The sequence below is a fragment of the Phasianus colchicus genome, chromosome 1 (genome assembly GCF_987193195.1).
Source record: "Phasianus colchicus chromosome 1, bPhaCol1.hap1.1, whole genome shotgun sequence".
NCBI lineage: Eukaryota > Metazoa > Chordata > Aves > Galliformes > Phasianidae > Phasianus > Phasianus colchicus.
The window spans coordinates 193,779,850-193,797,639 of NC_143436.1; the positions used below are offsets into that span (position 1 = coordinate 193,779,850).

The window sequence follows — 17,790 nt, forward strand, 5'->3', positions numbered from 1 at the left end:
TGCTTTTAGTGCAGTAGCCTGCCAAGATAGAAATAATAACAAGTGTAGCAACAAATTGTGTGCTTCCTGCTTGACTCCACTGAGGTTTCAGTAACGTTAATGAGGAAAGAAGTCACTTCACATCTCCTAATTGTAGGAACACCAGGTACTGAACCAGGTACTGAATAAATGAAGCTAGTCATCTCATTACCTTTCCCTCTGGACCAAATCCTGTGAACCTTTCTCACACTTATTTCCAATTAGACTCTCTGAGTTTGTCCCAGCTTAATTACTAAATAAGTCCCATGTCTTGTAATGTCCATCAAATTGCAAATTCTTTCTTTGATTTTCACATCTCTTTTTCTCAGTCCAACAAGAACTGTGAAAAACAATGTTTAATGCCCCTTCGAAGCAACTATCTGATACAGTGAAAGTGCAATCATAACTTCACTCATTATTTTGTGAGATACTTGTTGGATTGTGTTAATTATATTTATTGAACTCAAACATTCTAAGACTCCTCTTCAATAAGGATGCATCTGTCTGTTGACTGTGAAAGCGGCCAGGAATGTAGATCATAAGCAATGGTTCAATACAAATTCCTGACATATTTATAATATGTAGTGCCATTTGAAACACCCTGTAAATTTCATGCATTATCTCCAGCTGCCAATCCAGAATGATTACCCTAGGATCCTTCACCCCCCAGTGATTCAGGTGGAGACAGAGAACTCCTCCTTCATCTAGACTGTCACAAGTCCATGGGACTGGACGGGCTTCATCCTAGGGTGCTGAGGGAGCTGGTAGCGGTGATTGCTGAGCCACTTGCAGCCATCTACCAGTGCTCCTGGTTATCTGGAGAGGTCCCAGAGGACTAGAGGCTTGCAGATGTGACTCCCATCTTCAAGAAGGGCCATAAGGAGAATCTGGGGAACTACAAGCCTGTCAGCCTGACTTCAGTACCAGGGAAAGTTATGGAGCAAATCATCTTGGGAGAGATCACACGGCATGTGCGTGGTGTCCAGGGGATCAGGCCCAACCAGCATGGGTTTGTGAAAGGTCGTGCTTGACCAACCTCATCTCCTCCTACGACTGGGTGACCAGACTGGTAGATGAGGGAAAGGCTGTTGATGTAGTCTGTCTAGACTTCAGCAAAGCCTTTGACACAGTCTGTCACAGTATTCTTCTGGGGAAACTGGCTGCCCGTGGCCTGGACAGGTATACCCTTCTTTGGGTAAGGAACTGGCTAGAGGGCCATGCACAGTGGGTGGTGGCTTATGGAGTGAAGTCCAGCTGGCGACCAGGTACGAGTGGTGTCCCCCATCTTGTTTAATATCTTTATTGATGACCTAGATGAAGGGATTGAGTGTACCCTCAGTAAGTTTGCAGATGACATCAAGTTGGGAGGTAGTGTCGATCTGTCTGAGGGTAGGGAGGCCCTTCAGAGGGATCTAGATAAGCTGGATCACTGGGCTGAGGTGAATGGGATGAGGTTCAACAAGGCCAAGTGTCAGATCCTACCCTTTGGCCACAATAACCCCATGCAGTGCTATAGGCTTGGGGATGAGTGTGGAAGATAAAAGGGACCTGTGGGTGTTGGTTGATCTCAGCTGAACATGAGCCAGCAGTGTGTCAAGGTGGCCAACAGGGCCAATGGCATCCTGGCCTGCATTAGAAATAGTGTGGCCAGCAGGAGCAGGGAGGTGATCATCCTCTGTACTCAGCATTGGTGAGGCCACACCTCGAGTGTTCAGTTTTCGGCCCCTCATTACAAGAAAGGCAATGAGGCCCTGGAACGTGTCCAGAGAAGGGCAATGGAACTGGTGAGGGGTCTGGAGCACAAGTCTTACGAGGAGCGGCTGAGGAAGCTGGCATTGTTTAGTCTGGAGAAGAGGAGGCTCAGAGGAGACCTCATCACACTCTACAACTTCCTGAAGGGAGGTTGTGATGAGGAGGGGTTTGGCCTCTTCTCCCATACAACAAACAGGACCTGAGGAAATGGCCGCAAGTTGTACCAGAGGAGGTTTAGGTTAGACTTAAGGAAGAACTTTTTCTCTCAGAGAGTGGTCAGACACTGGAATGGCTGCCCAGGGAGGTGGTGGAGTCGCCGTCCCTGGCAGTGTTCAAGAGGCATCTGGATGAGGAGCTAGAAGATATGGTTCAGTGCTTGTGGTAGCAATGGTGATGGGAGGACGGTTGAACTAGATGATCTTGCAGGTCGTTTCCAACCTTGCGATTCTATAATTCTATGATTCTATGAGTGTCCTGCATTAGATCTGCTAAACCCTGTCAGTGTCACACGACTTGGACAACCTGAATTGCACTCAACACCTATAGTTATGGAATCAAATTAATTGGCATTCGTTTTGAGATGAAGGCATCCAAATCAGATGTTTACCTGCAGTCATCTGGATGTGTGCTAGACGTCCACACTCCCATTAAACCTGACAGAAATCTAATCAATACTGTCAGCAGAACCTACAGATCAATTACGCTGACCATCTTAAAAGTATCTGATTCCCACTGACAGTATCGGTTAGATCTCTACTACAATCAGTGCTTAGATGCCTGCCTCTTATGCATACACTTGTATGTCAAGTGAATTTAGATGCCTTAAACTGAAATTGAATCCCACTCCTACATTACCAGGGCAAGACTCCCCTTCTGAAGAGCCCACCTCTGCCTGCTGCCAATGGGGAGATTTGGAAGAACAGCTTAGAGGATTCTCCTCACTTTTAGGTTCCAGTGTTTGTGTAAGATGAATCCCATGCAACACGGTGAACAATACTTTACCCACATACCAAATGATTTAGCCAAAATCCATAAAACTGTGTTCATCCTGAAATACTGGCAGCTGAAGGGAACAGAGTTTGTCATATAAGAGAAACTCCTATTACAACAATGTCCTGACTGTACTTCAGTTCATTAATGGACTACTTTTTGTTCTTGTTCTGGGTATACATACAATATAAAATGTTAGCTGCACGTTTCTGCAGCTCCATTTTATAATACATAGTCCATAGTAGAAAAATGTTAAGTATAATAGAAGAGTGTATTGCTGGAAAGAGTTGACAGGCAAATGCAGGGCTGGGAAAAGAATTCTGACAAGCTAAAGGACTGGGCAGACAGGAACTTCTGAGATTCAAGAAATAAATGCAGTGCTCTCTACATGGATTTATTCAAAAAACTAAATGACACATTTTTAATGTGTTTGATGTCTCAACACAGATTTGGTGATGTTTAGGATGCCCTGAAGGGTCTCTTCAGAACTCCAAGTGTTCAGAGGGACAGAGATCTCAAAAAAGCCCATGTCAGATCTGTCACCCCCATGCAGAAGTTTTGGAGATCTCAAAGCCACTACATGCCAGTGTTACAGTCCCTGAATCAGGCTCTAAATGCTTTCCTTTCTCAAAATTTCTTCTCAGCATTGTATTTAATTAAAACAAAAAAAAAGAAAGAAAGAAAAAAAAGGCCAATTTGTAACTTGCCTTGTCTATTGGCAAAATGAATTTTGGTGCATTCAGAGTATTTTAAAGCTTGTTTTCACCTCTTCTCCCACCAGTGGCCTATTGAATTATGTTCCCACCCATGCTCTGCTTTGTTGCTACTTTAGTACTGCTTACAAACTACGAATGCATTTTGAGCAATCCGAATTACCCTTTGAACCAGCTCTTCAAGCAGGCGCCTTTAAAGACAATCCCCTGCACTGGTACCTCTGCACTGACCCTTTCTCTGAAATAGCAGACAGCAGAGACAGATCGTGACAGAGATAGAAATAATTATTTTTGACAGGAATTTGAACCAGACGTTGCAAATAGTACCTCAGTGACAATTATTTCTGCCTGGCTTTTTCCTAATGGGGTTACATATAAAGACAGATTTGATACAAGGGACCACCTTTACAGCAGCTTGGCTCAGCTGGTCTCTGGTTGAGCCTGGTCCCAGGCCAGCTTGTTGCTGAGCTCATAAAATACCTTTTAAAATTCCTAGGTTTTCCCAGTCCTGTCATTTTTCACCCTCCTAAACACTGAGATATGTAAATTGAAAAGGCTGCATTAGAGAAAGTAAATATTTATGAGCACAGTGGAACAGCACTTTAACTTCTGGATGTGTCCTTTGGTCAAGTGCTGCAAGCTTGAAGGTTGTAAGTTACCACTTGAAGAAGTGTTAGGCCTTGGATAATAGCTTAGAAGAGGTCTTTTTCAGGGGGCAGATTGCATCTGTCGTCGTTTATAGCTCTGCCTTTAAGAGATGAAGCAACTGTAAGAGATGAACAACTTGTCACATCAGGGAATTTTACTGCTCCCATGTAGGAGTAGAGTGTAGGAGGCACAGATGTGCCTTGGAGGACACCAGTGCAGCTGTGATCCCTTTGTGATGGAAGCATCTCTCGACCCACCTGCTTCCCAACCTCCATGCCCTTGGTATAACGAAAGCTAAATATCACTGGGGAGGTATTTTCATGGCTCATTTGGGGTCCAGGACATGAAATATTGCAGAAGTGGTGCAGGAGAGCACAGAGCTAGTTTTGACCTTCTGACACATCCTATTATCAGCCCAAGTTTTCAGACTTGCTGCTAAGATTCTATCTTCATCTTTCAAACTTTGCTAAAGGCTACTGCCCTGTGCTGAAAATGTCCAGTGTTTACCTAAGGATGAAGTCTTCTGGAAGGAGAAAACTAATTTCACTTCCCCAAAGAATTAAGGAAGAAATAAAGGAAAAAAGAAAAAAACTTTTTTTTTTAATCAGTATTTTGCAAGGGAGAAGCAGCATGGTGTTGGAGATTGCCTTCAAGAAAATGCCTCTGCATTTCCCTGCCTAAAAATAAAACAAATAAATTAGAAAAGGACTTCCAGGCCTTATTATACTTTGGCAGGTAAATTACCTGAAAATCCCACCTTTACTGAGTCTTCTCTGTTTTCAAAGCAGATAAAACTTTTCCTACTGTTTCTCCAGTTCTTCATGAAATTCTGTACTGGGACAATTGACTGGCTCAGTCAGCCAGAATCACAGAATTGTAAAGTCAGAGAATCATAGAATCATTAAGGTTGGAAAAAAACACTAAGATCATCTAGTCCAGCCATCAACCCAGTGCCCACTAAAACCACATCCCTCAGTGCCACGTCTACACAGTTCTTGAACACCTCCAGGGACGGTGACTCCACCACCTCCCTAGGATACCCCCATAGTAATACCACAAAAATACCACTACTGCATGGCTGGAAGAGAAAACAAAGCAACTCACCTAGAATACTGATGATACTTTGGAAAAGAAGAGGAAGGGATAATGCTAGCAAGGGAAAAGAGGCTGACTATGGCAGATCAGGTCAAGAGCTTCATGGCACAGCTAAGAGGGAAAGAATTCTAAGCAAGCGTCAGGGTAAGTAGGAGTAAACATAAAGGCTGAAAAATGGCCAGGGCATGGGATAAAAAGAGAAAAGAGCTATATAGGGCAAAGAGGTGAGGTGAGAGAGGAGCAGTTACAGAGAGAGATGGGTGAAAGGAGAGCACTGAGACATGGGTGAGACAGAGGAGGGAGAATGGGAGCACAGTTAGTGACATGGAAGAACGGCAGGTTACCATCAGGACCAGGAAACATTTGTGAGGATACAAGCCAAGTAGGACTTGATATTTTAGTGGGATAAAAGGCCAAGAGGCAAAGGTTAGAATAATAGAATCATAGAATGGCTTAGGATGGAAGGAATCTTAAAGATCACTGAGCTCCAACCTCCCTGCCATGGGCAGGGTTGCCAGCCACTAAATCAGGCTTCCCATCGGCACCTGTTGAAACCTACCAAGGCAGCAGAGAAAATGAAAGCTATACTGACAGACTGGAATCCTCTCATACACCAAGCTCCTTTCACCTTTAGGAGTCCATGTACTCCTTCTAGCAGAGAGTCCCATTGTATGTACTCAATTAAACCTGGTACTTTCCACTGCTATTCTCCCACGCAATAGAGATGGAGAGAGAGGAGTTTTCCTGGCTTTCACAACTAACTCAATAAATTACATATATGATTTCATAATTGATGCCTACTAGGTGTACTTTTTTAAACAGGACTACCAGAGCTTTTATAAAGGTGTGTTTGATTAATTGCATCTTTGCTGCCATTTCCTGTCTGCTCACTGCTGATTTAACATCTCCCGGATTGCTTTTCCACAGGCTCTACAGGAGGAGATTAACGTTTCTGGTAGTAAAATAAAAGTGAGTTACCTGAGCAGTCGCACGGCTGGCTACAAATCAGTCCTGAGGATCAGCATGACCCACCCTACCATCCCCTTCAACCTCATGAAAGTCCACCTCATGGTGGCTGTCGAGGGACGCCTCTTCAGAAAGTGGTTTGCAGCTGCTCCAGACCTGTCCTATTATTTCATCTGGGATAAGACAGATGTCTACAGCCAGAAGGTGTATGGGCTTTCAGAAGCCTTCGGTAAGTGACCCCAGGGCCTGTGTTTCTTTTTAGAAGCCGCTAAGTGGCAATGCAGAAGCCTTGTCGCAGATCGATACAGTCCAACTGCTAACACAGAAAATGGTCCCTGCTGGTTCACTGCTGTTTCCTTGGAGAGGATAGGGCCCAGCTGTTCAGGCAGCTCTCATTTTCCCAGCAGATGAATACTTATCTATTCTCTGGCTCTTGTCCCAGCACATACATCCTGAACTGCTGCTATCGTATCCGTACAGAAGGAATGAACTGGGACTAGAGGCATTTGGCTATTTGTCACCTATAGCTGAATGCTGTCAGCGCTTCTTTGAAATGAATCCTTAGAACGAAGTCCTAATCTCTTCCCCTCCTTCTGCCTGACCTTCAGGATTACCCTCATCTCATAGTTTCCCCTTTGTTACCTTTTTAAGAACATCATCCCAAGCTGGCATGTTCTCTTTTGTGCCTTGTGCAGTCAGTTATGTCTGCAAAACACTGTCAGAAGCTTCATGTCAGAGGATAGACAGGCTCTGCATACTCAACATGCCACATAGGATCTAGAATCATAGAATGGTTTGGGTTGGAAGGGATCTCAAAGATCATCTAGCTCCAACCCTCCTGCCATGGGCAGAGTTGCTAACCACTAAATCACACACTAGATCAGTTTGCCCAGGGTCCCATCCAACCTGGTCTTGAACATCTGCAGGGATAGGACATCCACAGCTTCTCTGGATAGACTGTTCCAGCATCTCATCATTCTCTCAGTGGAAAATTCCCCTGACATCTAATGTGTGATATTGCCAGGAGGGAGGTGTTTTGAGTGTGTAGTGAATAGAGGTGATGCTTCTCTGCAGTTTTTTCTTCCCATCTGATGAACACACAGAGGAAATACAGTCAAATATCTTGAAGGTAGACCAGCCCTTTCAGGATGGTAAAGCAGAGCTATTAACAAGATGGGAGAGATCTTTAACAAATAGATATCTTTTTGACAGAAGGATGGTGCCCTGATTCTTCATAGCCTCCCAGAAGATAAGTCTTTTTCTCATCTTGGTTTCTAAGAGGGAGAGGAATGTGCATTTCTTGTATTCAGTCACTAAACTCAGCTGTTTTGAGCAGGATGAGCGATACAACTTGCTGATCTTACCTAGTCTGGATCTCAGAATGAGAACTGTGCCTTCATAGCATGTATTGAAATACTATGTTTACCTGCTCTTTAAGATACTAGATGAGCAGGTGATCCCAGCATACTGCATGGCACAGCTCTGCAGCCCCAGGGTTCTCAGAACATCAGCACTCAGGCTTCTAATGTTTTCATCCACTACCACAGTGGAAAATATCAAGCCTTCATTTCCTGAACTACATCTCCCCCTGTGTGAACTTTCAAAAGACTGTATTTGGTGGGGGATACTGAGTTCACTTACAGCTCAGCACTGTTTTGGAGATCAGCCTTCTTTTTAACTGGCAAAAAATTAGCCATGTAATTGCTTTTCATTTGTGCAGAACTTACAGTTTTGCTCTGTTCCAGCCATTAGTGCTGGAAAGATAAGGTAGGGCAGACGAAAAGCAGGCCAATAAAACGGGATCTTGATACTTCTGAGAAAAGCATGAAGGAGCCATTATTCTGTCAAAAATATGATTCTTCTTCTGACATCATTTTATTCCTAGATAACTCCAATATGTGTAGCAGGGTCATGAAAGACCCTGATTAGACATCATAACAAGCAAAAGTGTGTTCTTCTTTGTACCTTGTTGACATTATCAATGACCATAAGTCAGCCTCATCTAAAACTGATGTCCATTCTTTGCCCATTGCTTCATTTGTGTAGGTCTTTACTCTTGAAGTAAGGCCATGATTTTCAGCAAATTCTTGGCAGGCAGTCTTACATTAAAGATGGCAGATAGATTAAAATGCTCCCATTTAGGCATACAGCATTGCTTTACATTCTAGAATAGTCATTGTTTCAAGATATGTCTTTAAAACAGTGCCTTTTAAGTATTTAGCACATTTGTCCAACATCTACAACTCTGTCAGCCTTTTTAAATGCAGGTGGCCTTTAAAGTGGGAAACACTGCAAGTCCACGTTATGATGATGGCATTTTAAATGAAATAGGCAGTTGCATGTAGTATTGTTCCTACCCAACTCAGCTGAAATTCTTAATGTGCAGACTGTACGTTTTCAGGTTACTAATCTGGGGGGGCTCTTTTGTTTCTCTCTTGCTCACAGTTTCCGTGGGTTATGAGTATGAGTCGTGTCCTGACTTGATCCTGTGGGAGAAGAGGACAGCTGTGCTTCAGGGTTATGAAATTGATGCTTCCAAGCTTGGAGGATGGTCCCTGGACAAACACCATGCTCTCAACATACAAAGTGGTAGGTTGTCTGTAGCACATAACCAAGGAATACTGCGGAGCGGCAAGATCCAGTTACTTATCATTAAGAATTCAATTAAAAGAAGAGGGGAGAAACCTGACCAACTTAAGAACTCTATCCTGTTTTCTACCAACAAATTGTTTATGGAATCTACATTTAGAAACAATTTGGTGCGTGTAAATCCAAAAAAGAAGCTAATAATGTGAATCAGATGAATGCCCATGAAATATATAGGCACCCCTAACTTTGTATTTTCTTAAAAAAAGTGATTAGCAAGGAAAATAATCCTAAAATAAACAAAGAGAGTGTAGTGAAGTTGGACCTAGCAGTGATTATAAATCCACCCAGCCACATTATGCAGTGTGCAAGTGGACTTGCATAAATGAGCTTCAGGGGTTATAAGGCAAAATGGAAAGCTCTAGAGTCCTTGAAGAGAGATGAGGACAGCAGCAGGGAGACCTGTAAGGTGATCAGAATGCAATTAAAAGATGGAAGCACTGTCTGTCTCTGAATGGTAGCAGTGATACGGGAGCAAATATCTAAATTCAGCCCACACCGTGGCTGAAAACACTACGCTTATGGTGAACATACACTGATCTCCTCCAAGCTTTGTAGATGAAGCATTCCTCTAGAGAATGCACCATGGCTTTCTTGTCTCTTATCTTTTCATGAGCTATGTGATTTATTTATTTATTTTTTACCTGGTAGCCTGCAAATTACAGGGCAAAGAGGAGCAGAAAAGGAAAGTGAAAATTCATGAGATGCTAAAAAGTGTCTTGTTCTCCCTGTATGCATTTACCTTGTGAAGAATGAAATGGGCCTGTAAAAAAAATGCTTGCTTCAGATAACGCAGCCTTCTTTGTAGCAATCACAGAACAGTACTGTGAAAATGGTACACCTCCTTGCTGCTTCCAACAGTGCCACGTATCCTCCATGTGAATCTTAATTTCTTGATTTCCTTATTACTGTTTTCTCTCTCTAGGTATCTTGCATAAGGGAAACGGGGAAAACCAGTTTATTTCCCAGCAGCCGCCTGTAATTGGAAGCATTATGGGCAATGGCCGTAGACGTAGCATTTCTTGTCCAAGCTGCAATGGTCTTGCAGATGGGAACAAACTCCTGGCTCCTGTTGCCCTAACGTGTGGATCTGATGGAAGTCTTTATGTTGGAGATTTCAACTACATCCGAAGAATCTTTCCCTCTGGCAATGTCACCAACATACTGGAACTAAGGTACATTGTGCTGCATGTGGCTGTTACAATTATGCAATTAAGCTCTGCACAATCTTGCATACCCAAAAGGAAAATAAGGAAAAGTTGTAATAGAAAACATAGGAAGAATGGAAAAGGAAAAAAAAAAAAAATTGTCCAGATTTGCCTCTTCTGCAACTATGCTAATTTTGACTTACACCAGAGAAAATTTGGCCATGCAAGTTCATCACATACTAAAAATATTGTCAGATTTTTGTGCTGCTAAATCAAACTGTGTTAATGTGTCCCATTTGGTCTACTTGTAGGCCAGTGGGAATTCTTAAAATTAACAACCAGCCTCCAGGATAACCCAGACTTGGAAGGGCACAGCAGTGATGACAGTACATGGAGGTTAATCAGGATAGATGATCATTCATACTTAAGACAGGATGATCATCTAGGGAGTCACAAACCGAGGTTTTTCTCGTTGTTTTCAAGGGACAAACACATATTGCCTCCCTCTAGTCTCCAACTGAACAGCTGTTATAGGATGAAGATATAGATGGAACATCTTAGAGTACCTGAAGCGTTTCATTTTACCTCAAAAGAACAAAGGAAAACAATATATCAGGAGAGACTTTGGAGGCCTGTTAAAGAGCAACCAATAAAAATAATGAAGGGGAGAGAACATTAGAGATTTATCACAAGTTCTGAGGAAATTAAATAGATTGTGACTGGAATTGAAATTTCATATTGACTTCAGTAGTAATATTTTTCATTTCTAACATTTCTATAAAAATGTACAAGACTTCAAAGCACCTGGTTCTGGACTCTTCATGTGACCGGAGTAGACTCACTCCAGGAGTGTCACTGGAGTTAAACCAGTATTTTTGAATGAGGCATCTCTACTTGGAGAACCTTACCTGAGAGCTCAATATGAAGTCTGCATTGTAGGACTGTTGGCACCCCCATTTAGCTCTTAAGATCTGGTCTGAAAGAGAATTTCCCAGGAAGCAAGAAAGCCTGCTGTATTCTGTTTTCACATCCCGTCTTCTGGAGACAAAAGTAAGGCCCTGTTTCTTCAAGGAGTGCCATGTGGAGGGCCCCATCACAGCTGACCAGCAGGATCCCATGCAGCACTGCTTTGTATAACCATTTGCTCCACAAAGCTGCGGGTGAAAAATAGGATCTGCAGCAGTACTGGTTTCTATGATCCATTTAGTCCCTCGTTAACAAGCACACCACAGTCATTAGGCCCACAAGACCTTGCTGAAGGCTTGATTTGGCAATAGAGCTGTAGATTGTGGTGTATGAGAACAAAATCCAGACAGCTGTCACAAGGTTGGCACCTGCAGAATAGATGTCTTGCTCTGCCCACACAAAGATGACAAAATCAGTTGTTGTTGGATATGGAAGCTCATAATGACATGTTTAGAGAGGGCTGGAGTTCCTTTTGAGTAAATGAGCAAAGAGCCAATGTATTCTATTCATTTATGTGATAGACAAATACATAATATATCTTGTATTCATAAGATGAGAAAGTGGGATAAATCTTCTGTACTGGTCCACATTAAAGAATATAGTATTCTTCTAGTGCCAGAAAGTTATTTTAATGACCAAAGGTGAGATTTCCAGAAGATCCTAGGTGATTTGGGGCCAAAATCCCATTGCAACTCATTGGGATTAATATCTCATTCCCAGAAGTACAATTTGGAAAACCCAATCTCTGTTTCATTGTCAGTGGAAATACCAGACCTGGTGGAGGTTTTACAGAGCGTTTCCTGATTGGAAAAGAGAAAATTGGGAGCCTTGACAGAGTGGCCTTGCTGACGTTTGCGTAGAGCCACAAAGTTAAATTTACTCCAGATTTAAATCTGCTGGAACGATTGCTGCTTCATCTGTGCAAACACTTAGGTTACTGGATCTAATAAAAGTTTCTTCACTCTGGTGTGCTATAAAGTACATGGGTTCAGATGCAGGCTGACTAAAAGCTATGGAGGAAAGCCATTGCTTTTGCACTAAATAGAGCTCGCTTGTGCCTTCTCAAATCAGCATCTCTGTAGAGATTAACACCCTCACTATTTGGATTTAGTCCGTTTATTTTTTATTTTTTTAATTTTGTTTTGTTTTTGTTTTTTAAGTGTAGTGTTCTGTTATAGAGAGGAAAGCAAATGCATTGTGGGTCACAGATAACTGCAGCTGGGTATGTAACCAGACCCATGAAAAATGTCCATCTCAGCATTATTTCAGTTCTCTGGGCTGGAGTTCCTGAGGTTATGGCAATGAACTGCCACCCACAATGGTGCAACTGGGAAGTTACCTTTGTAAATCATAAAATACTGCTTTGAGTGCTAGTGAAAGAAAGCTGTGCAGATATCTACTTCCACGTATATTTAGCTCTGTGCGATAAAGCATGCCTGGCCCTATCTTTTACATTAAGTGGATAACTCCAAGCAGGTGAGATCCTACTTCCTTTGTGATATGCAGTGATACATAAGTGAGCTCACTGACAAGTAATATCCAATATGAAATATATCAGTGTCATTCCAGCTAAGTCTTTATTTATTATTGCATTGTATGATACAGTTACTGTCAAGTTTTCAATCTGCTAATAATGCTTCGAATTGAGCCGCTAACACCTCATTCTTTCTTCTATTCCCTGCTTTCCTGTCTTCTGTCAGAAATAAAGATTTCAGACATAGGTAAGCCAACCAGTGGAGAATTCTTATGCTGCTCCCTGTCTTGTTGCATGTTGTTACACAGTGAGCCACGAGTGCCATTTCCAGATGATTCAATAGGAAATGAAGCTGCTGTGATTAAAACTGGCATAGGTGATCAGTCATCAGAATGGGGAGCCATTAATCACAGAGCAGAATCACACAGACTTCAGTGTGATCTGTTGCAGTTGCAGACAAGGAAATATAGAGACAAGAGGAGTGTCTGTAGGAGGAGGGTGTAAGAAAAGTGGGTGGGAATTAACCAAGAAAGAGAAAGCAGCTCCAGGACACAAGTCGCTTGAAGAGCTTTGATGGAAAAATGATTCTCATATGGTGGAATGTCTTCCTTTTGAGTTTTGGGGTGAGGACGGACAAAATGAAAGGTCAGATGTACCTCAGCAACACCCACCTAAGGAATAAGATTTTGTAAATGTTCGTCAATTAGAGCTCTCCACAGAGAGCATTCACATTTTGTGAAAGTGCACAAGGCTTAGCTAGGAGGTGGTGCAACACAGAATCTTAGCCAGGAAATGCAATAAAAAAGGAAGTAACAACAAGAAAACAACATGACAGAGAGACTCCTCAGTTGTCTTTGTCACTAAGAATATTTGTCACTTGGGTTCACTGGAGTTGCAGTGAGTCTGATCCAGTCAATTTCCTTCAGAAAGGTGTCAGCCTGTCATTGTTTGTGTTTGCAAGGAACTTCTCTGGCTCTGACAAGTTTCCCATCCTTCTTCCCAGATGCTTTCTAAATTAGAATCTGCTAGGCTGCAGAGTTGGAATGTTTTGGGTTTTGTTTTCTATTTGCTTTTGGGAACTTTTTTTTTGCTACATGCTTTTTATTTACTGTTTCTCTGGCTTTATAGAGGCTGTGCAAAACCAGAAATGTTCATTTTGTCTGCATGCCTGGAAATGCAGTGGAGTAGAAAGTGTTTTTTTGTCGTATTGCCAAAACATTAATGAAAGACTGATTTTCCCCTCTATAATGAACTGGCCCAAAGCTTCTATAATGTACTGGCCCAAAGCTTCTATCAGTTTGGCTGCAAGGCTGGTACTCAAGATCTTTGCACCGACTATCTTCATCAGGCTGAGTTCCAGCCCCCAGCTCCTCTTTCACATCGTTTGAAGGCAATAGAAAAACTCATTTCTCTTTGGAACAGCCAGGTTGTATCCTTAATGACCTAGAAATACATAGCCACTATCCTTAATGACCTAGAAATCCATAGCCACTAAAGTGCACCTGCTTTGACAGTGAAGGACAGCAGCTGAATAGCTGTTAGAAGAAGTGTTGTTCTATATGAAGGCAATAACTGAGCCAAGATATATGGACTGGCCACAAATGCTGCAGATGCCACCAGAACTTTATGAATTTGGCAGGGTTTCACTTTGGGCAATTCCTAGAAAATAAGCAATTAAATGAAAGCAAGAGAAGACATTCTCACTTCAGTACAGTCCAAAGGTGACCGATAAGGGTGGAGGAGAGGAGGAGCTCTCGGTCAAATATTCTCATCTGAGGCTGCATTAAGAGAGTCATCCACGTGAATTAGCAGCTGTTCTGTGTCATTTTCCCCTAACAGATCTTGTTAGGAAGCCTCTTCATTCCTGAGCCACCGCAAAATGAGCGGGTGTAGTCTTAGTTACAGCTGCAGTGCTCTGAGCTCCATAACGTTCTAAGCTTGACATCACTGGCAGGGAATAGTTGCAAAGAGAGAGATTCAGTTATGGGAATCTCAGTGGTTTGAAAAAGCTGCAGTCCATATGCAGAAATTTCCTCAATTCAGAGAAAAAAGATTTCCTCCCAGTTATGTCACCTGCTGTGATCTTGCTCTCCGAAGGCTCCACAGCTACCATCTAAGAGGCCTCGCTCTACAGTGCAACATGGGTTTGCTAAGATCTAACTCTGTTGTAACAGCCAAAAAGGCTGTGGGCCAACATGAAAATGTCAACCAACCAAAAAAGCATCACCAAATAGTGATCTCTCCCAGTTTTACACACATCTGTCATTTGACGATAGATGAATATGAACTTACTCCCACATGTCCGTGTGTATGGACCTGTCTTGATGGGCCAATAGAAGCTAATGGCTTTTTCCAAGCCTGGCAATAATAATTTGTGTTTCATTAGTGTTATCTTTTCTCTGCAGGAACATGGAGGGCAATGAAGCATTCCTGTCTAGCAAATATGCAGAAAATGGCCACACGTAGATATATTCCTTCATTCTTCTTTCCATTCATACCTCAAAGAGACAATTGCCACAATTAGTTGCAAAAATAAATGTCTGAGAAAACTGTCCTAGATCAGATCAGAAGTCCTTTTCAGTTTGTGGGTTGGCTTATTGAGTTACTATGAAGTTTTATTATCCAGTCTGTGACACTAGAAGAGCCTTGGGCATCACACACCAACTGAAAACACTAAAAGGCCAAGTGTAAATTCAGCTCACTGCGCTGTGTGGCCTCCTTATGTGCTAATCTATTGAATGTCACCCAGGGAGAAAAAAAACCCAGTACCTCACACAGGCTGTAATGAAATCCTCTGTTTGTGAGCTGCAGGGTGCTGAGCATGGAGCCATGGAAACAGCCCCATGGAACAAAAATTCTTGACTTCAGGAATTCAGTTGTTCTTTAGTCACCAGCAAATGCAGGGCTCAGAGGGGAAGAGGGCAGCTAGCACAGAAAGTTTTACAGGGATGGTTTAATGTGCTGAAACAAAGAGATCAGACCCAGAGAAGCACCAGAGTTCCATTCAGATTATCTGTTAGGGGTAACTACTGAACCCCAGCGGAAGCTACAGCCATACTGTTACCATTGACAGAAGTTGTCTTTTATAGGAGTTGATAGATGGCCTTGCATTTGAAAAACTAAGACACAGTTCATCTTGTAACATAATGGTTATAAATGTCAGATGAATCATACCTAAAATTTGTCATTTCTCTCTATTGACATAAAGGCAGCCACTTCACATGTAAGCATCTGCCTTGTAGACGTGTGAAGCTCGGTTAGATCAATCCCTGGCTTTGAACAGAAGTCGATGAACTAGAAGATGCAGACTGTTTATTATAGGTAACCTACTGAAATCAGGGACCATCTCCCTTTTCCCAACTTTGTTTCTTAAAGTCTGACTTCTCATGCTGGAGCAGGAGGTCCCCTCTTCAGGCTCCTCCAAAACACAGGCGCTGTGCCAAGGGAATAACAACAGCCTGTGCATCTATCATAGCACTACAGAAACAATCTAGATGAGTGCAACGTCTGCCTATCCACCTAATGTTCTTATCACTATGAATCTTGTAAACTATCTGAGAGCTCCCCAGAGAGTGTTGGCACCATCCTGTCCTAATAAGAAGAAGAAAAAACAAGTGGACAAGGCAGATGTATGGGAGAGCCTACATGCAGCCCCAGCCGACTGGCATCCCTGTGAACTTGAGAGATTTCCACCTGCTATCACATCACATTAAGCATATAGGCAAGCCATATCACCTTCCTTTCACTTCGGAGTGCAAGACTTCTGCTTATGAGCCTGTCCTAATTCCCAATGACTACACCATCATGCTTTCTATTACCCACTAAGAGTCTGGATTTGGTAGGGATCAGCCCACCCCATCCTTTCAACTTGGTTTAGTTGCTTCAGGGAATTAAGCTATCAATACAGTGTTCAAAGTTTCTTCTGAAAAAATCGTAATAGGAGGAGGAATGATCTGAATTGGAAATCAGCTCTTTCCCCTCAGCCCATTCCTAGTGGTGGCACTCTCAATATGGGGGATAAATACTCTTAAGACTACAAATACTGTAACTGATTGTCTTTTGAATAGTGGAAAATCTTGTCTTTTGTTTTGCTCCTTTATCTAACTGAGCAATGAGAGAGGATGAAAGGAAAAGACAGAAATCTTCTCTGCTTTGCCCCAGGCAGATTTATTTCAGTTGTTGCTCAGTTCAGTCCAATTTGCCACTCAGATTTTCCTATTGATTGTGACTTTAAATAAAAAGAAAGGCCAGCAAATTCCCAGCTCCAGTGCTCATGCATTATCACAGATGAAGCAAAGCAAGTTGGGAACTTTTACAGGTTTTTTGTTTTGATTTGTTGGTTTTTTGTTGTTTTCCCCCCCCCCCCCCACAGTATTTTTACATTATGCTTATTCAACATCTCTCATCCTTTGATGAGATCTGAAGGATCTCAAAGCGTTCAACAAAATCTCCAGTGTAGAACACTATGCAATTCATGTGAGGTCAGAATGTGACTCTTTCCCCGTAGTGAAAACTGGTGGCCAAAACCAGTGGGTAAATTCCAGCTTGTTCATTTTTAACAGTCCGTGTTTTAGCATCCCTGCTCCACAGCACTCCAGTGAATAAGCCATCCAAGGGAGCCTTCCTACACACAGCAGCCCTATGCATGGAGCAGTGCGTAGGAGACTGTAATGAGCCTTGCCTGTAAACATAAGTCTAGCCGATAAAGATGAACTAATGCTCCCTAATGCTCACACAGCTGAAAAGACAGTTTCACAGAATCAAAAAAACACAGAATTGTAGAAGTTGGAAAGGACCTCTGGAGATCTGCCTTGGGCTGATTGCCCCCCACCAGCTCAGGAAGCCCAGGGCTCTGTGCAACCTGGCCTTAAGCACCTGCAGGGATGGGGCACCCACAGCTCTCTGGGCAGCAGTGCCAGGGCCTCACCACCCTCTGAGTAAACACTTTTTCCTAACATCCAATCTAAATTTCCCCTCTTTTAGTATAAAGCCATTCCCCCCATCCTATTATTAGACTATGTAAGTTGAGAAGCTTCACTGTGTAAAAGAGAAGTTGTTTGATTTCACCCATATGCAGATTGCCTGCTGTAAGACTTGATGAGAACTATCTGTGCTCACCAGGCAAAGATGATAAAGAATTGCAAAGTGCCATTAAAAATCTCCTCCTCTTGTCCACCTCCTGTGCAAAAGAAAGATTACAAACAACACAAAAGCTGACTGACGTTCAGCTGAGCTTTGTTGGGACAGTCAGTGAACAATGCAAGGCCCTGATCAAAAGAAATGATGGATTCCCATTGGGAACTTCCTCCACCAGGGCTGAGGCCACTTGCTTAGCATGAGTGACACACAGGTAAATGAAATAACACCCTACCAG

The 17,790-nt window shown here is 42.6% G+C and overlaps 1 protein-coding gene across 3 annotated transcripts in view; it reads left to right on the plus strand.

Annotated features, from left to right (window-relative positions):
* Window positions 1-17,790, plus strand: part of TENM4 (teneurin transmembrane protein 4) — a 750,922-nt gene that overhangs the window by 674,621 nt on the left and 58,511 nt on the right. For all 3 annotated transcript variants that reach the window (XM_090134119.1, XM_090134120.1, XM_031595483.2), the window contains 3 exons: window positions 6,144-6,411; window positions 8,628-8,771; window positions 9,754-10,003. In XM_090134119.1, the coding sequence (XP_089990245.1) occupies window positions 6,144-6,411; window positions 8,628-8,771; window positions 9,754-10,003 (662 nt within the window). The remainder of the gene's footprint in view (window positions 1-6,143; window positions 6,412-8,627; window positions 8,772-9,753; window positions 10,004-17,790) is intronic.